Raw genomic sequence first — 21,908 nt, forward strand, 5'->3', positions numbered from 1 at the left:
CGAGAACAGCTGGTTTACAAACCCTATCCATTACGTTCCTGTAGCATTCAGAGCACAGGAGGAGCGGAGCTAAACCCTGAGGATAAGACAGGATGGATCTGCGCTTAGTCTCTTTCCTGCCACATTGGCTCAGATTCATCGCCCCTCCCAGGAGCATGTCCTGAGGTTTGCACCAGGGAATATTTCATAGCAGGGAATCTGCCTATCGTGATGCATACTCAGAAGTCTAAGGAGGGCTCTCTGCTTCTTTCTAAATATCACTTCCAGTCTATGCGATGCCCTTGCTTAGACTATCCCTAATGCATAAAATAGCCCTTCCTTTTCCTGGTTCTCAAACAAAGGCTTTGGGGGCTCCGAGGTGCCAATGAGTGCCAACTGTCTGGGTCCAGACCTATCCTCGGATTATAAGATTTTACATTCAGTGCAGTTAAATTGTGTTTAGGAAGTAACTGATAACCTAAAGGACACCACAGATTTCTGTCAAGCTAAATTTCTATGCTCTAGACCGATCCAGAGATCTACTGAGATCTGGCAGACCTTCTAGCTCAGCCACCCCCAAGAGCTTCGCTTGGCAGTCAGACCTACCAGTCTCTCTCATTGCGCATCGGTCGTGGGGAATGCAGGCCTTCGTACAGGGTTCCATTCGGAAAAGACTGTCTGATAGCATTTCCTACACTGACAGCAAAACCACTGTCCTGGGCACGCCAAATAAAAACTCTTTTTAAATTATTTTAATAAGAATTTTAATTGGCAATTATTTCTAATATACAGAAAAAAGTACAGAGAAAAAACAAATCCACATAGCTACTTCTTAAATCCAACTAAAGCTAACATTTTAGCATATTTGCTTCAATTCTTTTTTAAAGAAATACAAGGAACCGTTACAAGCTCATTGAAAGGCCTGCTATCCAAGAATCCCATTCCCTCTTCCTTCCCGAGGTAACTGCACTCCAGAAAGTGGCATGTGTCCTTATGCACAAGCATCTTCTGATGTTTGACTATCTCCCTGTCTTAGCATATTTTTCCTCCCTGTGTCTATGTGAGATGGGGGAGGACTTTAACCCAGAGTCCCTTCAGGCCCAAACGGGGTTTCAGCCCTCCAAACCCAGTCCTCCGAGCTTATTTGACTATGAGAACTATTATGGTTCAAGCTCACCTTCTCTCTTCTCCTTTATACCTTGGCATTCATGCTAGTAAGTGGGGGAAAGGATATGGCCTTGAATCTGCAGACCATCTAAGAGCTCTCCCTAATGAAGGAGAGTGAGTTACTTGGTCAATACTGGATTTTAGTGTTAGGGGCTTTTCCTAAACTTGATGATAGTTGGAGTCTTGCTAAGTAGCTGCTGAATGGATCTTTCAGGAAGTGACCACAGCCCCTCAACAGTTCAGACTGTATCCTCTGAACTGGCTTTCAGACAGTGTGAGGCATCCCTTCTCCCCCCCAGCTTCAGGTACCCTGGCTGTGTCTGGTGAGGCTGGCAGCCCTGCAGGCACAGTCTGCATTTTCATACACTGATGGGGACAAGTGTTCTCTTTTATTCCCGTTGGTCAGCACTTTGGAGTCTGTTTTGGCTGAGGCAGTGCACTGAACAGTCTCGCCAAGGACAAACTACATTGATTCCTCTTCCTGGGTTGTAACTGATAGCTCAAGGCCTTCATTTTACATGTATCATTTTCCTAAATAACATACTAGACGAGGACAAAGGCTACTTCAAATCCACAGACTCTTCCACATAATGAGGACATCACTCTAGAATGTTCTACTTTTTGTGTGGGGGAAGGTGAAGGTTTTGCTGTTGTGCTTCCAATTAATTTTTCATTAGTCTTTTAAAAAAATAGCACTTCTTAATTTGAGGTTCTTCTTTAAGGGCTTACTCTGCCATGATTAGTGTCAGAAAACGCTTTCCTTTTGAGAAATGCAAACAGGAAATGGAGAGCGGGCAAGAGGGACAGTTGGCACACTGCGGAATGGCAGTCATCTGCCTTCCTGTTTTTTAATGACCTAAAAAACGGCATCACATTTCTGGTTTTTTTTTTTTTTTTTCTTTATGTATGTGGTCAGGGGAGGGGCAGTGAAGAGAAAGGAAAATAAAGCCATTTATACAGAAAATGTTTTCTTGGTTTCTGTTTTATGTGACCAAGTACTTTCTCTGCGTAGTCATACAGAGATGTTCTTCATGTAACCTCGCTCCCATGTAAGGCCTTATGTGCCCTCTTCATAGAATGTGTGGGTGACGACCCACACGTGGGTGATGAAGTCCCCTCCCCCTTATTTCTTATGTGACTGACTTCAGGCACTTTCCCTGGACAGCAACACCAGGTACTTCTCTTCAGAGGGTTCTTTCAGACACCCACATGAAGAGTGTCCATGGCTCTCTGTCCAAGTTAGGGGCTTCCTGAACTTTCCCTGTCTTACTTTTGTGTACAGGCACTAGAAATGCTGACCCCAAACACAGAGAGAGGAAAGAAAACCTTCTAACACCACAAACAAACAACAAAAAGGATTTAACGTGTGCCCCCATCAGGTTAGGGGTTCACGTCCCCATCTGCCAGCTTTACTCCTGTTGAGAGAACATAAGAGCCAGCACTTGTCACCAAGACCTAAGAATGCTCCCAGATTGTAATAAAATTCAGTATTTCATTTACCACTTACTTTCACATTGGCTTCCAAATTCCAAATTGCCAAATAACTTGGAAGACAAATCTTAAGGTAACCTGCTTGTGAAAGGGGCTATTAACTCTTGGCTTCCAGTCCACGGTACCATCTCTCAGAAAGCTTCCCTGACTGCTCACACAGTGCTCTGAATTCTCCTTCCTGACTGGCCCGAAGCCAGAGTCACCCTCTGGGTAACTGGAAAGACACAACCTGCAGCTACATACTCTCCCTCTCAATTTATCATCACCTCTGAAATTATCACTAAACCATGAATTTATTATCTCCACCTGAATAATACCATATTTATTATACCTTATACAAAATATGTTCTGCTCTCCTCCATTCCTTTTTATTTCATTCACTTTAAAACAGTTCTCTTCCAGAAGTTGAAGGCTTAAAAACGTTTGGGGATAGCAGGATAAAATAAAGATTTGGTTGACTCTGAAACCTGTGCTTTCCCTTCCCTTTATGATTCTGTGCTGTGTGTTTACCTTCTCTAGGTAATAGTGACCAGTCAGGCTCCCAGGAGAAGCTGCTGATGGACAGCCCGGGCTTGAGTGGATGCTCTCCGAGAGACTCGGGATGCTATGAGAGCAGTGAGAACCTGGAACACGGTAATGGCCACACAGATAATTACGAGTGCGCCTTCATAAGCAAGCCACTTGGGTCATTTATGACTCTTTCTTCCTCAGCCCGAGAAATGCTTTTGGGGCTACTGGTAATAGGGAGAATTTTTCCAGGATTACTGGTGCTTAATTAAGATTCTTAAAAAGCCTGAGCGTCTCTCAAGAAACTAGGCAACAGATGTTTTTGAGAATTGAGAATTGAGTATAGTGATCTCCTCAATCGTCCATCCCAGTTCGCACATAAATGGAGAGTGTAAGACACTTGTGTGTCAGAGAAAGGACCCTCAACTTCCCGTTGCCCTGAAGCTCTTAGCACCTGAGCCACAGGGTAGATCATGAAAAGAGCAGTGGGGTCTAGAACCAGAAGTCCTGGTCCTGGGGGTCTGAACCCTGAAGAGAGCATTTATAAGCCCAAGATTTTGGTCAGGTGACTTCATATCTCTGAGCCCCCTCATCACTGAAGTAGTAAATGACTTTCTTTCTCACAGATTGTTCTAAGTGTAATGACATGTTAATACCTAGCATTTATTAGACCTGGACCATGAACTGGGCAGTCAGCCCAAGTGTGGCGGCCCTTGGTGTTGGGACACTGCCCAGTGGAGCAGGCTTATTCTCTTGAGGATCACGGTCGCAGGCACTCCTTTGATGAACAGATGGATTCTGTAGTGCGTCAAAGAGGACAGTGCACAAACATCTGCATTCATTCTGAAGTGAGTGAAAAGACTGACTTTATCCAAACGGCCTCTGCTTCCTTTCCGTGGAAGCTACATCTCTGAATAAATACAGGGTATAGGGTTCTATCTTAAAATACTACAATTCTGGTTTTTTTTTTTTTTTTTTTAAATCTCAAAACTTCAGGCTAGCTAGATATCCCCCAACTACCTACATCTAATATGGTACTTCCTTCTCCCTCAGAGAGCATGACTGGGGCTCCGTGTTATGTCCCCAGACTTCACATCAGTCGGCCAGGCCCACGCATGGTCTCCTCACTGGAATATTAGAGAATATGTTTTTGGCGTTATTGGGAGTATGGAGTGCCAGACTCACTGCAAATGACAAACACGGTCTGAATCTGCGCTCCACTTATAATAGACCCTTCATAATTACACGCACACAGAAGATGTTCGATAGATAGGTTTTGGAACAACAGGATCAGCCATAAATTTCACTTGGAAAAGCAGCAGGACAGTATACGAGCAAGGATAAAACTGCCAGAAGTCCACCACTCACACCAAAAAGCACTTTAAAAGCAAGATGTTTTCAAAGTCAGTGTGACTTTTTTTATCCCCCATCTTTTCTTCCTGGTCCACTTGACTGTTAAGAACGTGGTATCTCTGCTACACCCCCCCCCCAATTCAAATCTTAAAGCAAGCTGTTCTAGTTCTCACTAGGAAAGTATTTTCATTGACTGCAGGGATGAATGTGAGGTGGGTTTAAAGGAGCCAGTGCTTGTTAGGCAGCCCATAAGCCTTGGTCTGCGGCGTCCTGCATGCCTCGGGGCCCCCAGGGGCTTGGCAGCCACATACAGGGTGGGGCCTACCTGGCCTTGGCCTTGAGGCACCTCTACACTTCGGCTTTGATCTTTTTATAAATGAAGCTTCAGTAAAAAGGATACTCTTGCTTTGAAAATACCTGATTTTAAAAGTACGATTTTCTGAAAAAGGAGGAATCTGTTACCATTAGGTACTTGGCAATCATCTGACCTCTCCTCTTAGTCCGTAGTCAGTCTCTACTCTGCTCCTCCTGTCTGCCGTGTGAGGTAAATAAATTGTATCCCAAATACCTGCAGCTGTAAAACCTAACTTGTGCGTCTCCCACGTCCTTTTCTCTTCACAGTACAAACCAGCATTTGAGTGTTGGGAGCTAGTAGGTCCTTGAGGAAAACAATTTCCCAGGTAGACCATCCATCAGGGTCACAAAAGCAGCAGTATCGTCAAGGCCTCTGCCTCCAGGGTCTGGCCTGAGTGCAGAGCAATTACTGAGGTGGAGGGTGACCTGAAGGCCAAGCATCTTGTGTCTCCCCCCCGCCGCCCCCCCCATCCTAACGGGGAGGCAGTCAGTAGGGAATTTCAGGAGGCCTCCTTGTCTCAAACATGCAGCTTACGTTAAATGGGGTCCAGTGCATCCTGTTTTACCCTGGGTAGCTCTGGCTTCCTGTTGTGGCCCCCAGACTTCCCTGAAGTTCTGTTGACAGAACACAGGAAGACCATTGTGAAAAATGCCCAGGGTTGATAGTTTTTAGCTGCCACTGGAATTCTCAAGTAGCCCATCTGTTAAAATATTGAGCACCTAGTGAAGCAAAGCTTTTTAAACTACAGGTTGCAATTCATTAGTGGATTGTAGAATCAGTTTAGAGGGTCATGAATAGCAGTTTCGTAAAAGAAAATAGAATAGAAAATACCACGGTGCATTCCAAAGGTAGGACTGATACCATTACTTGTAATCTTTGGTTCAATGTGTATGTCTCTCTGTGCACATGTGTGTGTACTTGCTGAATGTAAAATGTGTTTCTTACTGTAGGTCAGAATTTAAACAAACCGTTACGGGCTCTAAAACCAGGACGAGAGTGGGGGGAGCGAATGGGCAGGGTGCAGACTTCAAAGAGGTACTCACTCTCAGGTACTTACCTCCACCTATGCGCCCCCAGGCTCTTTCCTCACCTCACCCTGATCGCAATTCTAATGAGCATTTTGGGGACCTCAAAATTTGATCCATGAACTCTACTGAAGTGTTTCATCAATTTGGGAAGATAGTGGTTCTCCTGAAACCCTAGTGTTACAGCAGCCTCAGTTAAGATGGGACTGAAAACCCACCTAGAGGACTTCTGGGAAGACAGCAGAGTACGAGGCCCCTAAACTCACCTTTTCCCATAGACACAACTAGTAACAGCCACATCAGTGCCTCCAACCCAGAAAACCACCCAAAGATGGGCAAAACAGACTTTCCAGTTAACTCTCGAGAGAAGGATGTATCAAAAAGGTGGGAGGGGTGGAGGCATGGTCAGGAACCGAACTCTGGAGAGACTAACCACAAACAAACAGGAGGGACACCGCAAGCACCTGAGAACAGACTGGGGGACCTGCGATGGAAGATGGCTTTGAAAACCAGTGGGTCTCGAGTTTGCGGGTTTTTAATAACCAGCTAGGCTTAACTCCAGCTACTTTAAAAATCAGTGGCTCAGCTCCTGGAGAGCTGAGGGGGATAGGAAATAGTCCTCAACAAGCCTGTCGAGATACAGCATAAAGGCAGCAGTTTGAAAAGCCCCTGGGGTGTGTGTGCAGATTGGTTTACTCATCTCAGAATGGGTGCTGGAGAGACAGGGATCTTTAGGAGACTTCTCCAAGAACAACAGCCGGCTGGTGCCATTGTCTCCACTCCCACCTGGACCACCTGCAGGAAACCGGGTGAACACTCTCTCCACCACCCTTGCTAACACCACACACCCTGCCCCCGTGTTCTCCTGTGGACTTGCCCCATCCAGACCACCTCAGTTGACAGGACTCCCTCCAAAGCGGATCTTGCCGGGCCTCCTAGAAGCAGCCCTGGCAGGGACTGTTGCCTCTGCAAAGTGACTCCTGCCCCACAGAGAGGGGAAGATAATCCAAACCCCAGTACACTCAGTCGAAGCAGCCAAACCTTACAACCAGCGGTGCAGGGTGAGTGCCCTACGGATCAATGCATCTGCAGCGCTGGCAGGCATCTGGCCTGACTGCCAGCCCTGCCCACCAACAAAAGCTTCTCTGGACAACATGGGGAGAGCACCCTGCAGCTGAGTGTGACAGCAGCCCTTGCAAACGGGCTGAGGGCAGGCATCTGGTCTTCTGCCAGCACCATCCCAACTGCAAACCCATGACCACCCCAGATGGACTCAGCATGGGGACCAAATCCACCCACAACAGGCATAGTGGACCACAGCCGCCAACTGGACTAAAGGCAAATGAGGCTCAGCCACAAGAGTAGGGTACACGCAGTCCACACAAAAGACACCCCTGAAGCTCCTGGCTGAGGTGAACAGGGGACCACGGAACCTCTTCTTCATAAGGTTACATAAGGAGACATAACTGACTTTCCTATTAATCAGAAACAAATGCAGAGTTAGACAAAATAAGGAGACAGAAGAATATGTCCCAAATGAAAGGGCAAAACCACAGCCAAAGAGCTAAATGAAACAGTTAAGCAATATGTCTGATGAAGAATTCAAAATAATGGTCATAAAGATACTTACTGGATTTGAGAAGAGTGGAGGACCTCAGACCTTCAACAAAGATAGAATATGAAAAAGAACCAGAGATGAACTCAATAACAAAAATACACCAGAGGGAATCAGTAGATTAGAAGAGGCAAAGAATGATCAGCTAGCTGGAAGACAGTACTGGAAAGCAACCAGGCTGAACATCGAAAAAATGAGAACAGGTTAAGGGAACTCAGTGACATAATCAAGTGTAATAACTTCGCATTATAGGGATGCCAGGAGGAGAGAGAAAAGGGGGCAGAAAATTGATTTTAAGAAATAGTAGTTGAAAACTTCCCGAATCTGGGGAAGGAAACAGATGTCCAGATCCAGAAGACAGAGAGAGCCCCCAGCAAAATCAGTCCTAAGGAGGTCCACACCAAGACATGTAATAATTGGCAAAAAATAGTGACAAAGAATTTTTAAAGCAGCAAGAGCGAACAGTTGTTAATATATAAGGAAAACCCCATAAGGCTGTATCAGCTGATTTTTCAACAGAAACATTGCAGGGGCCAGACGGGAGTGGCATGATACATTCAAAGCGCTGAAAGGAAACAAAACAAAACTTGCAACCAAGAATACCCTACCCAGCAAGGCTATTATTCAGAATAGCAGGAGAGATAAAGTACTTCCCAGACAAACAGAAGTTAAAGGAGTTTATCACCACTAAACCAGCCTTATAAGAAACACTAAAGGGAATTCTTTGAGTGAAAAGGAAACACCATAATCAGGAGTAAGAAAATTATGAAAGGAAAAAATTTCACAGGTAAATACAAACATAAAAGTAGATCAATCACTTATAAAATCAGTACTGAAGTTAAAGCACAAAAGCAGTAAAATCAATTTTATCTGTAAAAATCAAATGGTTCACAAAATAAGATGTAATATATGATATCATATACATAAAACATGGGGTTGGGGGGGCGAGTCAAAATTTAGTGCTTTTAGAATGATTTCAAACTTAAGTGACTGTCAATATAGACTGCTCTGTGCATGGGACGTTATGTATCAAACTAATGGTAACCACAAATCAAAAACCTGTAATAGATATGTAAAAATAAGGGGAAAGGAATCGAGGCACATCACTAGAGAAGGCTATCAAACCACAAAGGAAGAGATTAAGAGAAGAAAGGAACAGAGAAGAACTAAAACAACTGTAAAACAAGTAACAAAATGGCAATAAGTATTTATTTGAGAGAATGAGAGCAGGCACAAGTGGTTGTGGGGCAGAGGGAGAAGCAGACTCCCTGCTGAGCAAGCGAGCCCGACATGGGGCTCGATCCCAGCACCCTGGGATCACGACCTCAGCCAAAGGCACATACTTAACCAACTGAGCCACCCAGGCACCCCAATAATTACTTTGAATGTAAATGGACTAAATGCTCCAATCAAAAGACATGGGGTAACTTAATATAAAAAAGAAAGACCCATTTATATGCTACCTACAAGAGACTTATTTCAGACCTAGACACATACAGAGTGAAAGTGAAAGGATAGAAAAACATTTACCATGCAAATGGAAGTGAAAAGAAAGCTAGTGTAGCAATATTTATATTGGAACAAATAGACTTTAAAATCAACAGTGTAACAAGATACAAAGAAGAGCACTACATATGATAAAAGGAACAATCCAGTAAGAGTATATAACAATTGCAAATATTTATGCACCCAACATGGGAGCACCTGGGTATATAAAGCAATATTAACAGACATAAAGGAAGAAATTGGCAGTAATACGAAAATAGTAGGGGACTTGAACACCCTACTTATGTTGATGCATAGATTATCTAGACAGAAAACCAACAAGGAAACAGTGGTTTTGAATGACACATTGAGTCAGATGGACCTAACAGATACATTCAGAACATTCCACCCAAAAACAGAATACACATTCAAGTGCACAGAACATCGGAACATTCTGCAGAACAGATCACATGTTAGGCCACAAAAGAAGTCTCAACAAATTCACAAACAGGTTGAAATGATATCAGGCATCTTTTCCAACCACAAAGGTATCAAACTGGAAATCAATCACAAGAAAAAATCCGGAAAGAACACAGATACATGAAAGCTAAATAACATGCTATTAAACAACAAATGAGTCAGTCAAGAAATCAAAGAGGAAATCAGCAAATACATAGAGACAAATGAAAATGAAAACACAATGGTCCAAAATCTTTGGGATGCAGCAAAAGCTGTTCTAAGAGGGGAGTTTATAGCAACACAGGCCTACCTCAAGAAGTAGGAAAAATCTCCAACAACCTAACCTTATATCTAAAGGAGCCAGACAAAGAAGAAGAAAGCCCAGTAGAGGAAACAAAGGTTAGAGCAGAAATAAATGAAATAGAGACTAAAAAAATGGAACAGATAGAATCAGGAGCTGGTTCTTTGAAAAGATCAAGAAAATTGATAAATCTTTCTCCATACTCATCAAAAAGAGAGGACTCAAATCAGAAATGAAAGAGAAAGAACTGATACCACAGAAATACAAAGGATAAAAGATTATGAAAAATTATATGCCAACAAATTGGACAACCTAGAAACCCAACCTTCCAAGACTGAATCAGAAAGAAATAGAAAATTTGAATAGACCACTTACTAGCAATGAAATTGGAAGGCAGTTTTGCTCACCACTATACCATCAACAATGCTACTAGTAATGACATTGAATCAGTAATTTAAAAAAACAAAACAAACTCTCAACAAGGGGCACCTGGGTGGGTCAGTCTGTTAAGCATCTGACTCTTGATTTCGGCTCAGGTCATGATCTCAGGGTTGTGATATCCAGCCCCGCATGGGCCTCCATGCTGAGCGTGGAGCCTGCTTAAGATTCTCTCTTTCCCTTCCTCCCTGACTTGCACATGCACAGGTGCTCTGTCTCTTAAAAAAAGTAAAAAATTAAATTAAAAAAAAAAAAACAAAAAACAACTCTCAACCAAGAAAAGTCCAGGACCAGATGGCTTCACAGGTGAATTCTACCAGTTCAAGAGGAGGGGTGCCTGGGTGGCTCAGTTGGTTAAGCATCCAACTCTTGATTTTGCCTCAGGTCATGATCTCGGGGTGGTGGAATGGAGCCCCAAGTCAGGCTCTATGCTCAGAGGGGAGTCTGCTGCTTTCCCTTTGCCCCTCCCCCTGCTCATGTTCTCTTTCTAAAATAAATAAATCTTTAAAAAAATATTAAAAGTAGAATTACCATGTGATCCAGTAATTTCACCACTGGGTATTTACCCAAAGAAAATGAAAACACTAATTTGAATAGATATTTGCACTCCTATGCTCATTGCAGTATTATTTACAATAGCCAAGATACGCACGCAACCCATGTCCACTGACGGATAAAGAAGATGTGCTATGTATGTACACAATGTGGTCTTAGCCATAAAAAAAGAATAAAATATTGCCATTTGCAGCAACATGAATGGACCTAAAGGCTATAATGCTAAGTGAAATAAATCACTCAGAGAAAGACAAATAGCATATGATTTCACTCATATGTGGAATTTAAGAAACAAAACGAACAGGGAGAGACTTAAATACAGAGAAAGGGGAGGAGGGTGGGAAGATGGGTGAAAGAGATAAAGGGGATAAACAGTACACTTGAGTGCTTAGAAGTGTATGGAATCATTGAATCATTGTACTGTACACCGGGAACTATGATTGAACCCTAGAGAACCCGCCACCTAGAGCGCTGGGGCACAGCGACTCCCGAATTCCAGTAAACATCTAAGTCCTCCTGTAAGTCCTGAAGGCTTTTTCTTTCCTGTTAATAACCTTTCCATATCCAAACATTTTCAGGAATTTCATTCTCCAAGCTGTTCTTGGATTGTAAGGATTTCACAGATAACACTGGCAGACTTAATGCTCAAAAGAATCCAGGTGTACTTGCTAAGGAGCGATAGACACTGGCAAGCCATACTTCACCTGCAAGGTCACTTCAGGGATCTTTCCAGTATAAGGAGAATGTGGAAGTATAATCTAGACTCACAGTTTCTATGAACTGTTAAAGGGAAGGAAAGCCATATATCTAAAATTTATACTAAAACAGCCTTAAGAATTTTTTGTTTTGGGGTGCCTGGGTGGCACAGCGGTTAAGCGTCTGCCTTCGGCTCAGGGCGTGATCCCGGCGTTATGGGATCAAGCCCCACATCAGGCTCCTCCGCTATGAGCCTGCTTCTTCCTCTCCCACTGCCCTGCTTGTGTTCCCTCTCTCGCTGGCTGTCTCTATCTCTGTCGAATGAATAAATAAATAAAACCTTTAAAAAAAAAATTTTTTGTTTTAACCGATTTTTACACTTTAGGTTTAGCAGGATATGCTTTATGAAGAAGTATTTCCCTTTTCCATTTTATCTGCAATGACTAATAAAATGGGACCCTGGTTAGTATACTTAGGAGTAACACTGGGCTAACATTCTCCATTTTGCGATGAAATAATACCCTACAGTGCTTAGCATGTTGCTGACACACAGGCAGATAGGGGCTGAGGCCTCACGTTATTATCCGGAAGGGAGGACTGAGGCCATTTGACAATGCCTCTGCTTTGCCAAGTGCAAAATACTTCACATGTTGATTTGTGTCTGATTAAAAGGATGGGGCCATTAGTAAGTCTGGTTGAGGCGGCTCCCATTCTTATCCATCAGTCTTAGTGTCTGGAGTTATGCCTGACATCATACATTTAGTAGTATCAGCTTGGAATTAGAGTGAGTTTGGTAGAAAACTGGAATCTTGGAAGGAATCTGGTTTTCTCTGCCAATAATGGCCAATCCAGTAGTAATGTCCCAGTGCCCTGGCCTTTTCTCCTTGTTCCTTTCCCCTCGAGTGTACAGCGCGCACACAGAGGTTTTATGAGAGAATTTCATTTACCCGGAAGTGTCCATATCCAGATTCTTAGAGTGGGCACCATCCCTACTCCTCCTTCCTAATCACATCCATCCACCCCCTGATTTCTCCTTACTGCCTTTTTATTGAACGGCTGAGAGTACTTAATGGGGACATGTCAAAATTCTAAATTAAAGTATTTCATTAGAAATGTTTACTGAAATAATAGACTGGGAAGAAAGCCTTTAGTTACAAGATAATGGTCTTTCAGAGAGTACAGCCTGCCATTTCTTTGTACCTTCCAAACCTGACGTGGGTTTACAATTTTTATCTTTTTCTGTCAGCCTGGAATAACAGGATTATCTGGGGGTTTTCTCCTCGGCCATTTCAGCCCATCGTCAGAGCACACATCAAACATGGGATTAGCCAAAATATAGCAAAGGACAGTTAATCATGGGATGTGTGTATGTGTACAAGCACTGATGAAAACGAAGCATTTAGCACAGTTCCTGACCACACAAAGTAAGTCCTCAGGTATCAAGCAATACTAGCAGTTGACCTCAACTAACAGCCATCAAATTAGTAGATGACATCTGCCTAATAATAAGTTGCCAGCCTGACAGTTGATTTTAACCAGGGCTGTTGCCCCCTGGAGATTAGAGCCATATCAGTATTTTATAGATCGCCTCAGTCAAAATACTCAGTGAAGCTTGTTTACTTACTTGTACCAAGGTTGGCTGACTGTTCCTAGGATGCATTTACTTCACAAACACCACCAAGCCAGTAAGAGGGGAGAACTTAGCAGGAGGTGTACTTCGAGAGTCCCGTGGTCACCAGTGAACTAGGGGGCACACTGACAGAATTCAGTCCACAGCCCTTTGCAACCCTGATCTTAGGAAATTGTTCTCCCTAAACAGAAATGCCATCGTGTGCTTTCTAAACGGGGTACGGATGATCTAACCTCTTCTACACTGATTGCAGCTAGGAACAGACATTAGGCCTAGATTTATTTTACCGCCTGACACAGCCTATTTCTTTTCGTCACGACAATTAATTTCAGTCTCTATGAGTCCATTAATAAGTCTGAGAATTCTTTCTAAAAATAAAAATAGGGACTTAATAACCCTCTATCACCCAATGTCATAATAGTGATTTTTCTGTCCTTAGGATAACTCAACAATGGGACACAGGAGTCGGAGAGTTCAATTACGTCAGCACATTACTTTGATTTGGGTTTTTGTTTTTTGGTTTTTTTTTTTAAATGACTGTAAAATATTTCCTTGTCTCACAGGCAAGACTCGGAAGCCTGGCCTTCTCTCTGTCAAGTCGTCAACGGAGTCCAGCTTAAAGTCTTTCAACAGGAATCAGCTGGGCAACTACCCGACCCTGCCTTTAACCAAGTCGGCGGACGCACTGAAGCAGGGGGAGGAGGGCCGGCTGGGCAGCGGCCTGCCCCCTCGCGCTTCCAAGTGCTGTGACCAGCCGTGCGGGACTGGTCTGAACAAAAACCGAAGAAGCCTCCCTGTTTCCATCTGTCGGAGCTGTGAGACCCTGGAGGGCCCCCAGACCGTGGAAACTTGGCCCCGATCCCATTCCCTGGATGACCTTCAAGGAGAGCCTGCTACTGAGAAGGATGTGCCTGGCGAGGCGACAGACCCCTCCCCTCAGACTGTACCGCAAGTGCCACAAAAGACAACCCCCTCCATCACGAAGGTTCAAAGCCCCAGACGAGATCCTGCTGTTGACAATGCACTGCTACTGACCCAAAGCAAGAGATTTTCTGAACCTCAGAAGACGGCTACTAAGAAACTGGACGGCTCAATCGCAGCCTCTTCCCGTGGCACATCACCTCCTCCGTGTTCGCCCCGAAACTACGATGCCCAGCCCCCTGGAGTCAAACACAGTTTAACAAGGACGCCTCTTGAGGGCCACAGGAAAGGACTCGAGTTTGAAGGAACCTGTCACCCCCCGGGCACCAAAGAAGGCTTAGATGCCGAGCAGAGGGGCCCCGAGGCAAGAGTGCAGGCCAAGCACCCCGCCCAGCCTCCGCCTGTCCCTGCCAAGAAAAGCCGAGAGCGCCTGGCCAACGGACTCCACCCTAGCCTTCCTGGCCCCGACGCGCCAAGCCTTCCCGTGAAGAAGGGCAGCCCCAGTGACTGTCACTCACCTCAGGCTTCCAGGCCTCCCTCAGGACAGGAGCCTGGCAGCCCGCCGAGCGCACGGCCACCGCCCTGGCTGTCCGAGCTCCCGGAGAGCACAAGCCTCCAGGAGCACGGCGTGAAGCTGGGCCCGGCTCTGACCAGGAAGGTCTCCTGCGCTCGGGGAATGGATCTGGAAATGCTCACAGAAAACAAGTTACGGGCTGAAGGCATCGATCTCACTGAGGAGCCCTATTCTGATAAGGTACCAAAGTCCTTACGGGCCTCTGCTGCTTTAAGTCAGGCAGCCCCACAGAGCTGGCCTGGCAGCAGGGGCCCCTTTGACACGGGGGGGGGAGACAGGAGCCCCGAGCTGGGCCCTCTGCTGCCAGGCGCTGGGATGAATGGGAGCCACATCCAGATGAAACCCAAATACAGCCTTGGACTTTTCCTTTCTTTTCTCGTTCTGCCCCCCTCTTTTATTGCTTATTTTTAATTTAATTTTTAGCAGCCATATTTTACAGGGAGAGCTATCAAGGAGTACTACAACTCGTTCCAGAAGGGGCTGGCTTAGTGGACAGACCTAAATTGCAGTTTCCATGTCTTACTGAACCTGTATGTTTATAGATGTTAACAAATCCCCATTTCATTTCCTATTTGTAAAATGGGATTAATAATAACCTGCATAACTACCTTCTGCAGGTATTATTAGGAGCAAATAAATGTGAACACACTTGGAAAATTACAGAACCCTTTTCAGATGTAATGATATCGTATAGTTATCTATATGAGTAGCGGGGGAATGATTATAATGAGATCTCCCACTGTACCAAAAACACCAAGAAAACTCATTTAAACTCATAATGAAAACTCATTGCTTATTTGAAAGAAAAATAAAGTAGATCTGCCAATACCAAAATGATTTGGAAGACAAATGATAATAGATGTAGCTGTACATTATTCCCAGAAATGTGTATTCTGTGATGATGCATTCCTGGGAGTCCCTGTTATAAAATTTTTTGACCACAAATGCCTTACAATACGATCCTCCACCTCTTGCCCCCCCTCTTCAATTTAGTGAATAAACCCCTCAGAATGGAAAGTGGTGAGAACTGTACTCTATAGTAAATGCTGGCCTAGGGCCTGGCAGTATAAAAGAGATCTCGCAGCGTGGACAGACTACCTGTGGGGCACAAGTCCGCCCTTCTCCTGGGCAGTTTAGGACACTGTCTTCAGTAGCACTGTGCAAAATGATCCACTGAAGTGAGGTGAGGTCCTTGGCTCAAATAACACAAGATGATTATGTTCTGCTTTACTTACGTTTCAGAACATTTCCCTAGAGCTCATCAGTATCAGAAAGATCAAAATGGAAACATATTCTAAAACATCCATCCTGACTACAGATATACTCATTTCAAAGGAAAACTTTTGGTGATACTTTTCAGTAGCTACCTGTGTCTTATCCTACCTTGTGTTTGCTGTTCTTGAAGAAAAAACTCCTTGCAACCCTTCATGGCACGTTTCTCTTCCCCCCTGCAGCACGGCCGCTGTGGGATTCCTGAAGCCCTGGTGCAGAGATACGCCGAAGACTTAGATCAGCCCGAGAGGGACGTCGCCACCAACATGGACCAGATCCGTGTGAAGCTACTGCGGAAACAGCACCGCATGGCGGTGAGCGGCTGGCACTAGGGGTCTCCCCTGGCTCGGCTTTTGAAGTCCATTTAGTTAGAGTGCCGACTGGTGAGCGTGCTGGCAAGCCCCAAGTAGCGCTGGGCTCAGTGCAGCTATCCAAAGGAGACACCTGGGGGAAAGGAAAACGTATTCAGCCTACAGAGTTTTAAAAATACAGTTGTGGAAAGAAGGAAAAAGGAGAATGATCCATAATCCTGGCACTATGAAAAAGTTTTTAAAAATCTGTCATTTCTTTGCACATACAATAGTAAATGTACAGTTTTGAAACCTGTTTTCACTTATCAAATCATGAATCTGTTACTAAACATTCTTTTATCAATATGTCAAAATGCTCTAGTAAATGTGCCCTCATTTAGCCAATCCTATATTGTTGAAACATTTAAATTTTTCCCCAACTTACTATTTCAAAGAATTTAGTAAAGAACTCTTGTTAAATATATAATAAATCTTTGTAAACTCCCGAGGTTAAATTTCTGAATATATATTCCTTAAAGGGGGTTTGCTTACACAAGCCTGCCCAAATCTCAAGGATTTGCATACTACGAGTAGATGACCTTCCTCAAAGATGAGCACTTCGTCTTCTCAGAAGTCAAGTGTAAATCTCCATTTTCCTGCCCTAGCCAACACTTGGTATTACTGTATTTTAATTTCTTTAGAACTACATTGGTAAAATATTTAATTTTCTGGTTAATGCAGATTCAAAGTACAGTGGAAAATCTGTTTTATAAAAACTCTACCCACGGAGTGTAAAAACGCTACCCATTCTGCCGCACTACCGCCCAGGCCTGCCTTTGGAATCACCTAGGGATTTCCTTGAAGAGCAGATCACTAGGAGACAAAATAGCAGAGTATAGAAATGCTTATAGTTTGGAGACTTGGACACATCATTAGGGTTATATCTAATTCCAAGTACTTTCTAGAACCTGAAAAACTTCCTTGAAGATACGTCTCAGCTTTGAGAAGCTGAGAAAGCATTCTTGAGGCTACTCGTGATCTCTGACATCTCATGGCATGAATGCTGTCTAATAGTCTGGCAGTGTATTTGAGTCGTGTTCCTTTTAGGTATATAAGGAGCCCTCCAGCAGCCTATGTCAAGTCTTTATAAAATTGCTTTCTTTCTTTATCCAGATCCCAAGTGGTGGACTCACAGAAATCTGTAGAAAGCCCCTCTCTCCCGGATGCGTTTCGTCTGTGTCAGACTGGCTGGTTTCCATCGGTCTGCCCATGTACACCAGCGCCCTCACTGAAGCCGGGTTCAGCACACTGGGCCAAGTGCCTTCTCTGTCCCACACTTGCCTTCAGGAGGCCGGCATCACAGAGGAGAGACACATAAGCAAGCTTGTGTCTGCAGCCAGACTCTTCAAACTGCCACCAGGTCCTGAGGCCATGTAGCCAGGCCCCTCATAGAGCTCCCTGGACCAGAGCCACCCTTTCACTGTGCTTATGCTAATGCAATTCCTCCTCCTCGGGACACGCAGACCAGATCCAGAAAAAAGGCCTAGTGTATGGCCACGCAGAGCACGAAACTTTGGCACAGGACTGAGGACCCTCTCTTCTCCAGAAAAGCCCCCTCGAGAAAATGGGTGTGGTTCTCTTTGCCCCCCAAAGAAAAGACAAGCACTTATTTTTATTTTCAGAACACAAAAGAACCAGGATGCCAACTTGCCACACGTGTTGTGCCTCCAGTCTGTCTTGGTGTGCTGGGAGAGGGCTGGGAGCAGAGGGAGGGCAGCCTGTTCCGTTTCTGGTAACGCCCTTGCCCTTCCATCTGTCACCCTGCACGACACCTGAGGGCCAGACGGGCGTTAGCTAGGCCAAAGTAACAGACTCGGGAGTTCATTGTACACTATTGACCATGCCTGTTTGTTCAAAAGTAAGAAAATCTGGCTGCACTAGGGAAAATAAATCCTATTCTCCTTTAAGTAAACGAGACATTTTAATAATTGCTTTCCAGCAATGAGCTTTTATTTGCCTTAATATAAGCTTTGAAGCAGTTATCCTAGTGTTCACTACCCTGTAACCATAGTTTCCAATCTTCAGCTTAGACTGCCATCTAACATGTGAGATGTTTTCAGCAAAAAAAAAAAAAAAACCAAACACAAAAAAATGGGCTTTTCTAATTACCTCCTTCTAACATGGCTTATTTTGTAGGGGTGTTTATCAGGCACAAACTTCACACTGGCTTTCAGTTTTTACACTAACTACAAATCCAGTAAAAAGCTATCTTAAATTCAGAGATCAGGCATGTATGTGAGTGTGCACGCATGTGCGCGGGTGAGCGCGTGTGTGTATAATAACTACCTTCATTTTAATCCATTTTGTTTACCACGCTGGTCATCGTGCTGCAGTATTGACTTGGACCCCGACCACGTCCATCCCAAAATTCAGTTGTCCGCTAACAGATGAGCTTTGCAAGGTCATTGTAAGGTGGCTGAATGTTTTAGAAAGATGTTTTTAAAAGGGAAGCACTTTATAAGATATTTTAAAAGGTTTTTTTCTTTCCACTTTAAGAGATCGTTTTCCTTCCCTATTGGGATAATTGTTTTAATTCGGATAAAAGTTCATTTTGGAGCCAGACAAACCATGGTAGCCATGTATTAAGCATTTGCATATTTTCAGTTGTTTTCCAAATGACTGTAGCATTTTCCATCCTCTTTTAGTCTGGTGTCTGATTTTTCTAGCACATAGAAATTTAGGCAACTAAATTAAGGTTCCTGTTGCTTACGAAATGAATTTCCTTTACATTCTTAATCATGAGAACTATTTTAAGCACTGAATGTGATCATTTACAATGGAGACACTTTGAACACAAAGCCTTGATCAAAAGCTCTTAAACATTTCATCTTCTCATTAAAACGATTTCCGTCGGGGGAAAAAGAAGTGATCTCATTCCTTACAAAGCCGTCTTCAGCATTTGCTCTCTGTACTTGGGTCCATGTTTCTGAGGATATTCTCAGGTAATATACTTTTTCATGCTTTGGTACACATTTAAAAAATGTCTTCAACGATAATATTCACCTTCTATAAGATGCCATGTGAAGTAGTTGTAGAAATGCAGAATAAAAAGCTAAAGCTGCCAATTCTCTACTGAAATCTTAAGAACAGCCCATTTTGCCATCTTGGGTTGTGCGCACAGCCCCCGTGGAACGTAACTTGGCTGCAGGGCTCTCCTGTGACCACGCCGTGGAAATGTGGCTCTCATGCTGTGATGGACATGGGTGCGAGGACACACACTCTTCATCCTGCTGCCTAGTGCCTTGGCCTGACATTCCGCGATCGTGCTCACTGTTGAAGGTGACCACACACAAGTCACGCAATAGGGAATAAAGGAGGAGGAGAAACCTTCTGTGCTATTTCCCAGTGTTAGTTCATTTGCAGTGTAAGATTTTCATTTCGGTAAAAGTGGCACCAGAAAAGGGAACGTTTCTGAAGTTTGAGTTTTTTTGAGACTGCCAAACCATATTTTTGTCACTCTTTGGAAGTCATTGCCTTTGCATAGAAAAATCAAATTCAGGGACCATGAATGATTTTCAGTGGGAAGATCTTCCTAATCAAAGGAGTCTGATGGGGTTTTTACTTTATTGTGCTTTAAAAAAAAAAACAAAAAACTTTTTTTTATTGTTAGTATTTGTTTGGTCTTCTTTTGCTTTAAACTTTTAATTTGATCCTAGAAAAGCCTGAATGTTTGTGTGTGACATTTGACTAAGGTGGTTTAGGGGCCGCCTGTCAGGAGACAGGTGTTAGGCATCAGCAATATCCAGTTTTAATCAGTTGCACTCGGTACAGAATGTTGAGGAAGGGTGAAAAGTGTAGTCTTTGGAAAGCACAAAAGAAACCCAGAAAGGCAGTTTGGCTCAGGTAGCTACACATCCGTTGTGTGTAATTTTTACTTTAAAGCTGTCTAGAAGAAATGCAGCCAGCCCCAACCACTATTTACATTCCCAGATAACCAAGAAGCAGATAGATTTTCATGGCCTTCCCTTAGCAGCCCTTTTCTCTGTCCTGATCCCTGGTGTGGGTGAAATTGGAAATTACTAGTCTATTGCAAACCAGCTCCTGACATAGCAAAATTTGCTTTCATTACTGCAGCAGAAGAACTCAGTTCACTAAGTCAATGCTGCATGTGTGTACTGTATTATTTTCAGAAAATATAGTGAGTCCGAGTTATCTTGATTTTAAATTGATTGAGAAAACAGTCAAGCAAGTTATATAACAACTAACAACATTGCACTTTCTGTATATGAAATCAATATTTAAATAACTTATTTTTCTCCATTGCTGTTCTTAAACATTGTAAGTAGCTGTAATATACCAGTCCCAATATGTCCTTGCGATTGCTTCAGCCCAGGAAAGCTGTGTATTGTTTTAAAAATTGTAAAAATTATTGTGATGATTCATTTAGCAAAGAGAAAGGTGGACAGAAGGGTTTTCCTATGTATCAAAACTTGTCTATAATTATGTCATCTATGTACCTAGAAAAAAATAAATTTCTTCAGTTGACTATGCCTCTTTTGTTGTTCCTTGGTATTTCAAAGATGAAGGGAGTAGAAATGAAAGGTAATTTACAAAGTATATACAAACATTTGTAGACAAGTTACTTCTGCCACATCACCAAGACTCACTGACATTCTCTTGGCCAATTTATTGTTTTTCCCAAATATTGCATAATCAAATCCTATAACCACAGCATCTTAGACCAGAAGGAATTTTGGAAGTCATCTGTAGTCTAAGGCTATCAATTTTCAAATGAAAAGCCCGAGTCCATGTAAGTGGTTGACTCACCCAGTATTACACAGTTAAACGGCAGAAAACCCAAACCTTTGAGAGAAAGAAATCTAGGCTGGGATATTACAGAAATTGATTGACTCGACGAAAATCATTTTTCAATATTGGTATATCACAACCGATACAAAAACTTTTAATTAGGAGGGGCTGTATAATAAAAATTTTGTGTGGGTAATACCCATACTTGAGATTTAAAAAAAAAAAAAAATGACCCTCTCCCTTCCTCCCAGCCACCTATTTGTCATCACAGGTGAACAGGATCACCTGTGTTAGCACAGCTTTTCAGAACTCCATGTATTTACAAATACAACGGCTTATGCATTTTTCCATACAGGAATGACGGCATATTCTTCACACTTCACCTTGATTTTACATTCAGTGTATCTTGGAGATCTTTCTATGTCACGACTCCTCTATCCTCTTAAAGGCTGCATAACATTCTCTTATGCCAATAATTTAATTACCACTCAGTGGAAGGACAATATCTTGCAGTTAAAAAAAGCTGTTAGGAATACCCCTAACGCGGAATTGTGTTAAAATTTCGTGTAGTTTAGATTTTGATAGAATATTTTAAATCCACTGGTGGATTTTATTAAAGGAAGCTTTAAACCATGATAGGTTTTATTTATAAATCACTGTTTTACTCTCCGCCCCCTAATCCATTTTGTAAATGGGGATATTTCACATACTGTTAGTGTGGGGGTTCATCTGAAGTGCATTGTTTTAAAGAACTAACCGTAAGGTTACTTATCTCAAACTGACTCCTAAAATTCAACAGTTCAATTCAAAGAAGATGCTTCTTTCTTGTGACTCCATATGTGGATACTCACGTTGCATTCACTTAGAAGTTACAAAGCACGTGCATTTGGTTAGGGAATGGAGAAAACAGAGGAGTGATGGTCATTTTTAACCACAGGAGCCATTCTGGAGACCTCAGAATGATGGCTTTCCTACTCTTAGCTCCG

The 21,908-nt window shown here is 43.2% G+C and overlaps 1 protein-coding gene across 4 annotated transcripts in view; it reads left to right on the forward strand.

The window, feature by feature from the left end:
• The window catches only part of SASH1 (SAM and SH3 domain containing 1), a 186,733-nt gene extending 166,075 nt beyond the window's left edge, over positions 1 to 20,658 (forward strand). For all 4 annotated transcript variants that reach the window (XM_040627934.1, XM_040627935.1, XM_040627936.1 and 1 more), the window contains 4 exons: positions 3,157 to 3,270; positions 13,620 to 14,731; positions 16,006 to 16,137; positions 17,287 to 20,658. In XM_040627934.1, coding sequence (XP_040483868.1) covers positions 3,157 to 3,270; positions 13,620 to 14,731; positions 16,006 to 16,137; positions 17,287 to 17,550 — 1,622 coding nt within the window. In that variant the 3' untranslated portion in view covers positions 17,551 to 20,658. The remainder of the gene's footprint in view (positions 1 to 3,156; positions 3,271 to 13,619; positions 14,732 to 16,005; positions 16,138 to 17,286) is intronic.
• The last annotated feature ends 1,250 nt before the right edge of the window (positions 20,659 to 21,908 follow it).

This window comes from Ursus maritimus, unplaced genomic scaffold (genome assembly GCF_017311325.1).
Source record: "Ursus maritimus isolate PB19 unplaced genomic scaffold, ASM1731132v1 scaffold_13, whole genome shotgun sequence".
Lineage (NCBI taxonomy): Eukaryota > Metazoa > Chordata > Mammalia > Carnivora > Ursidae > Ursus > Ursus maritimus.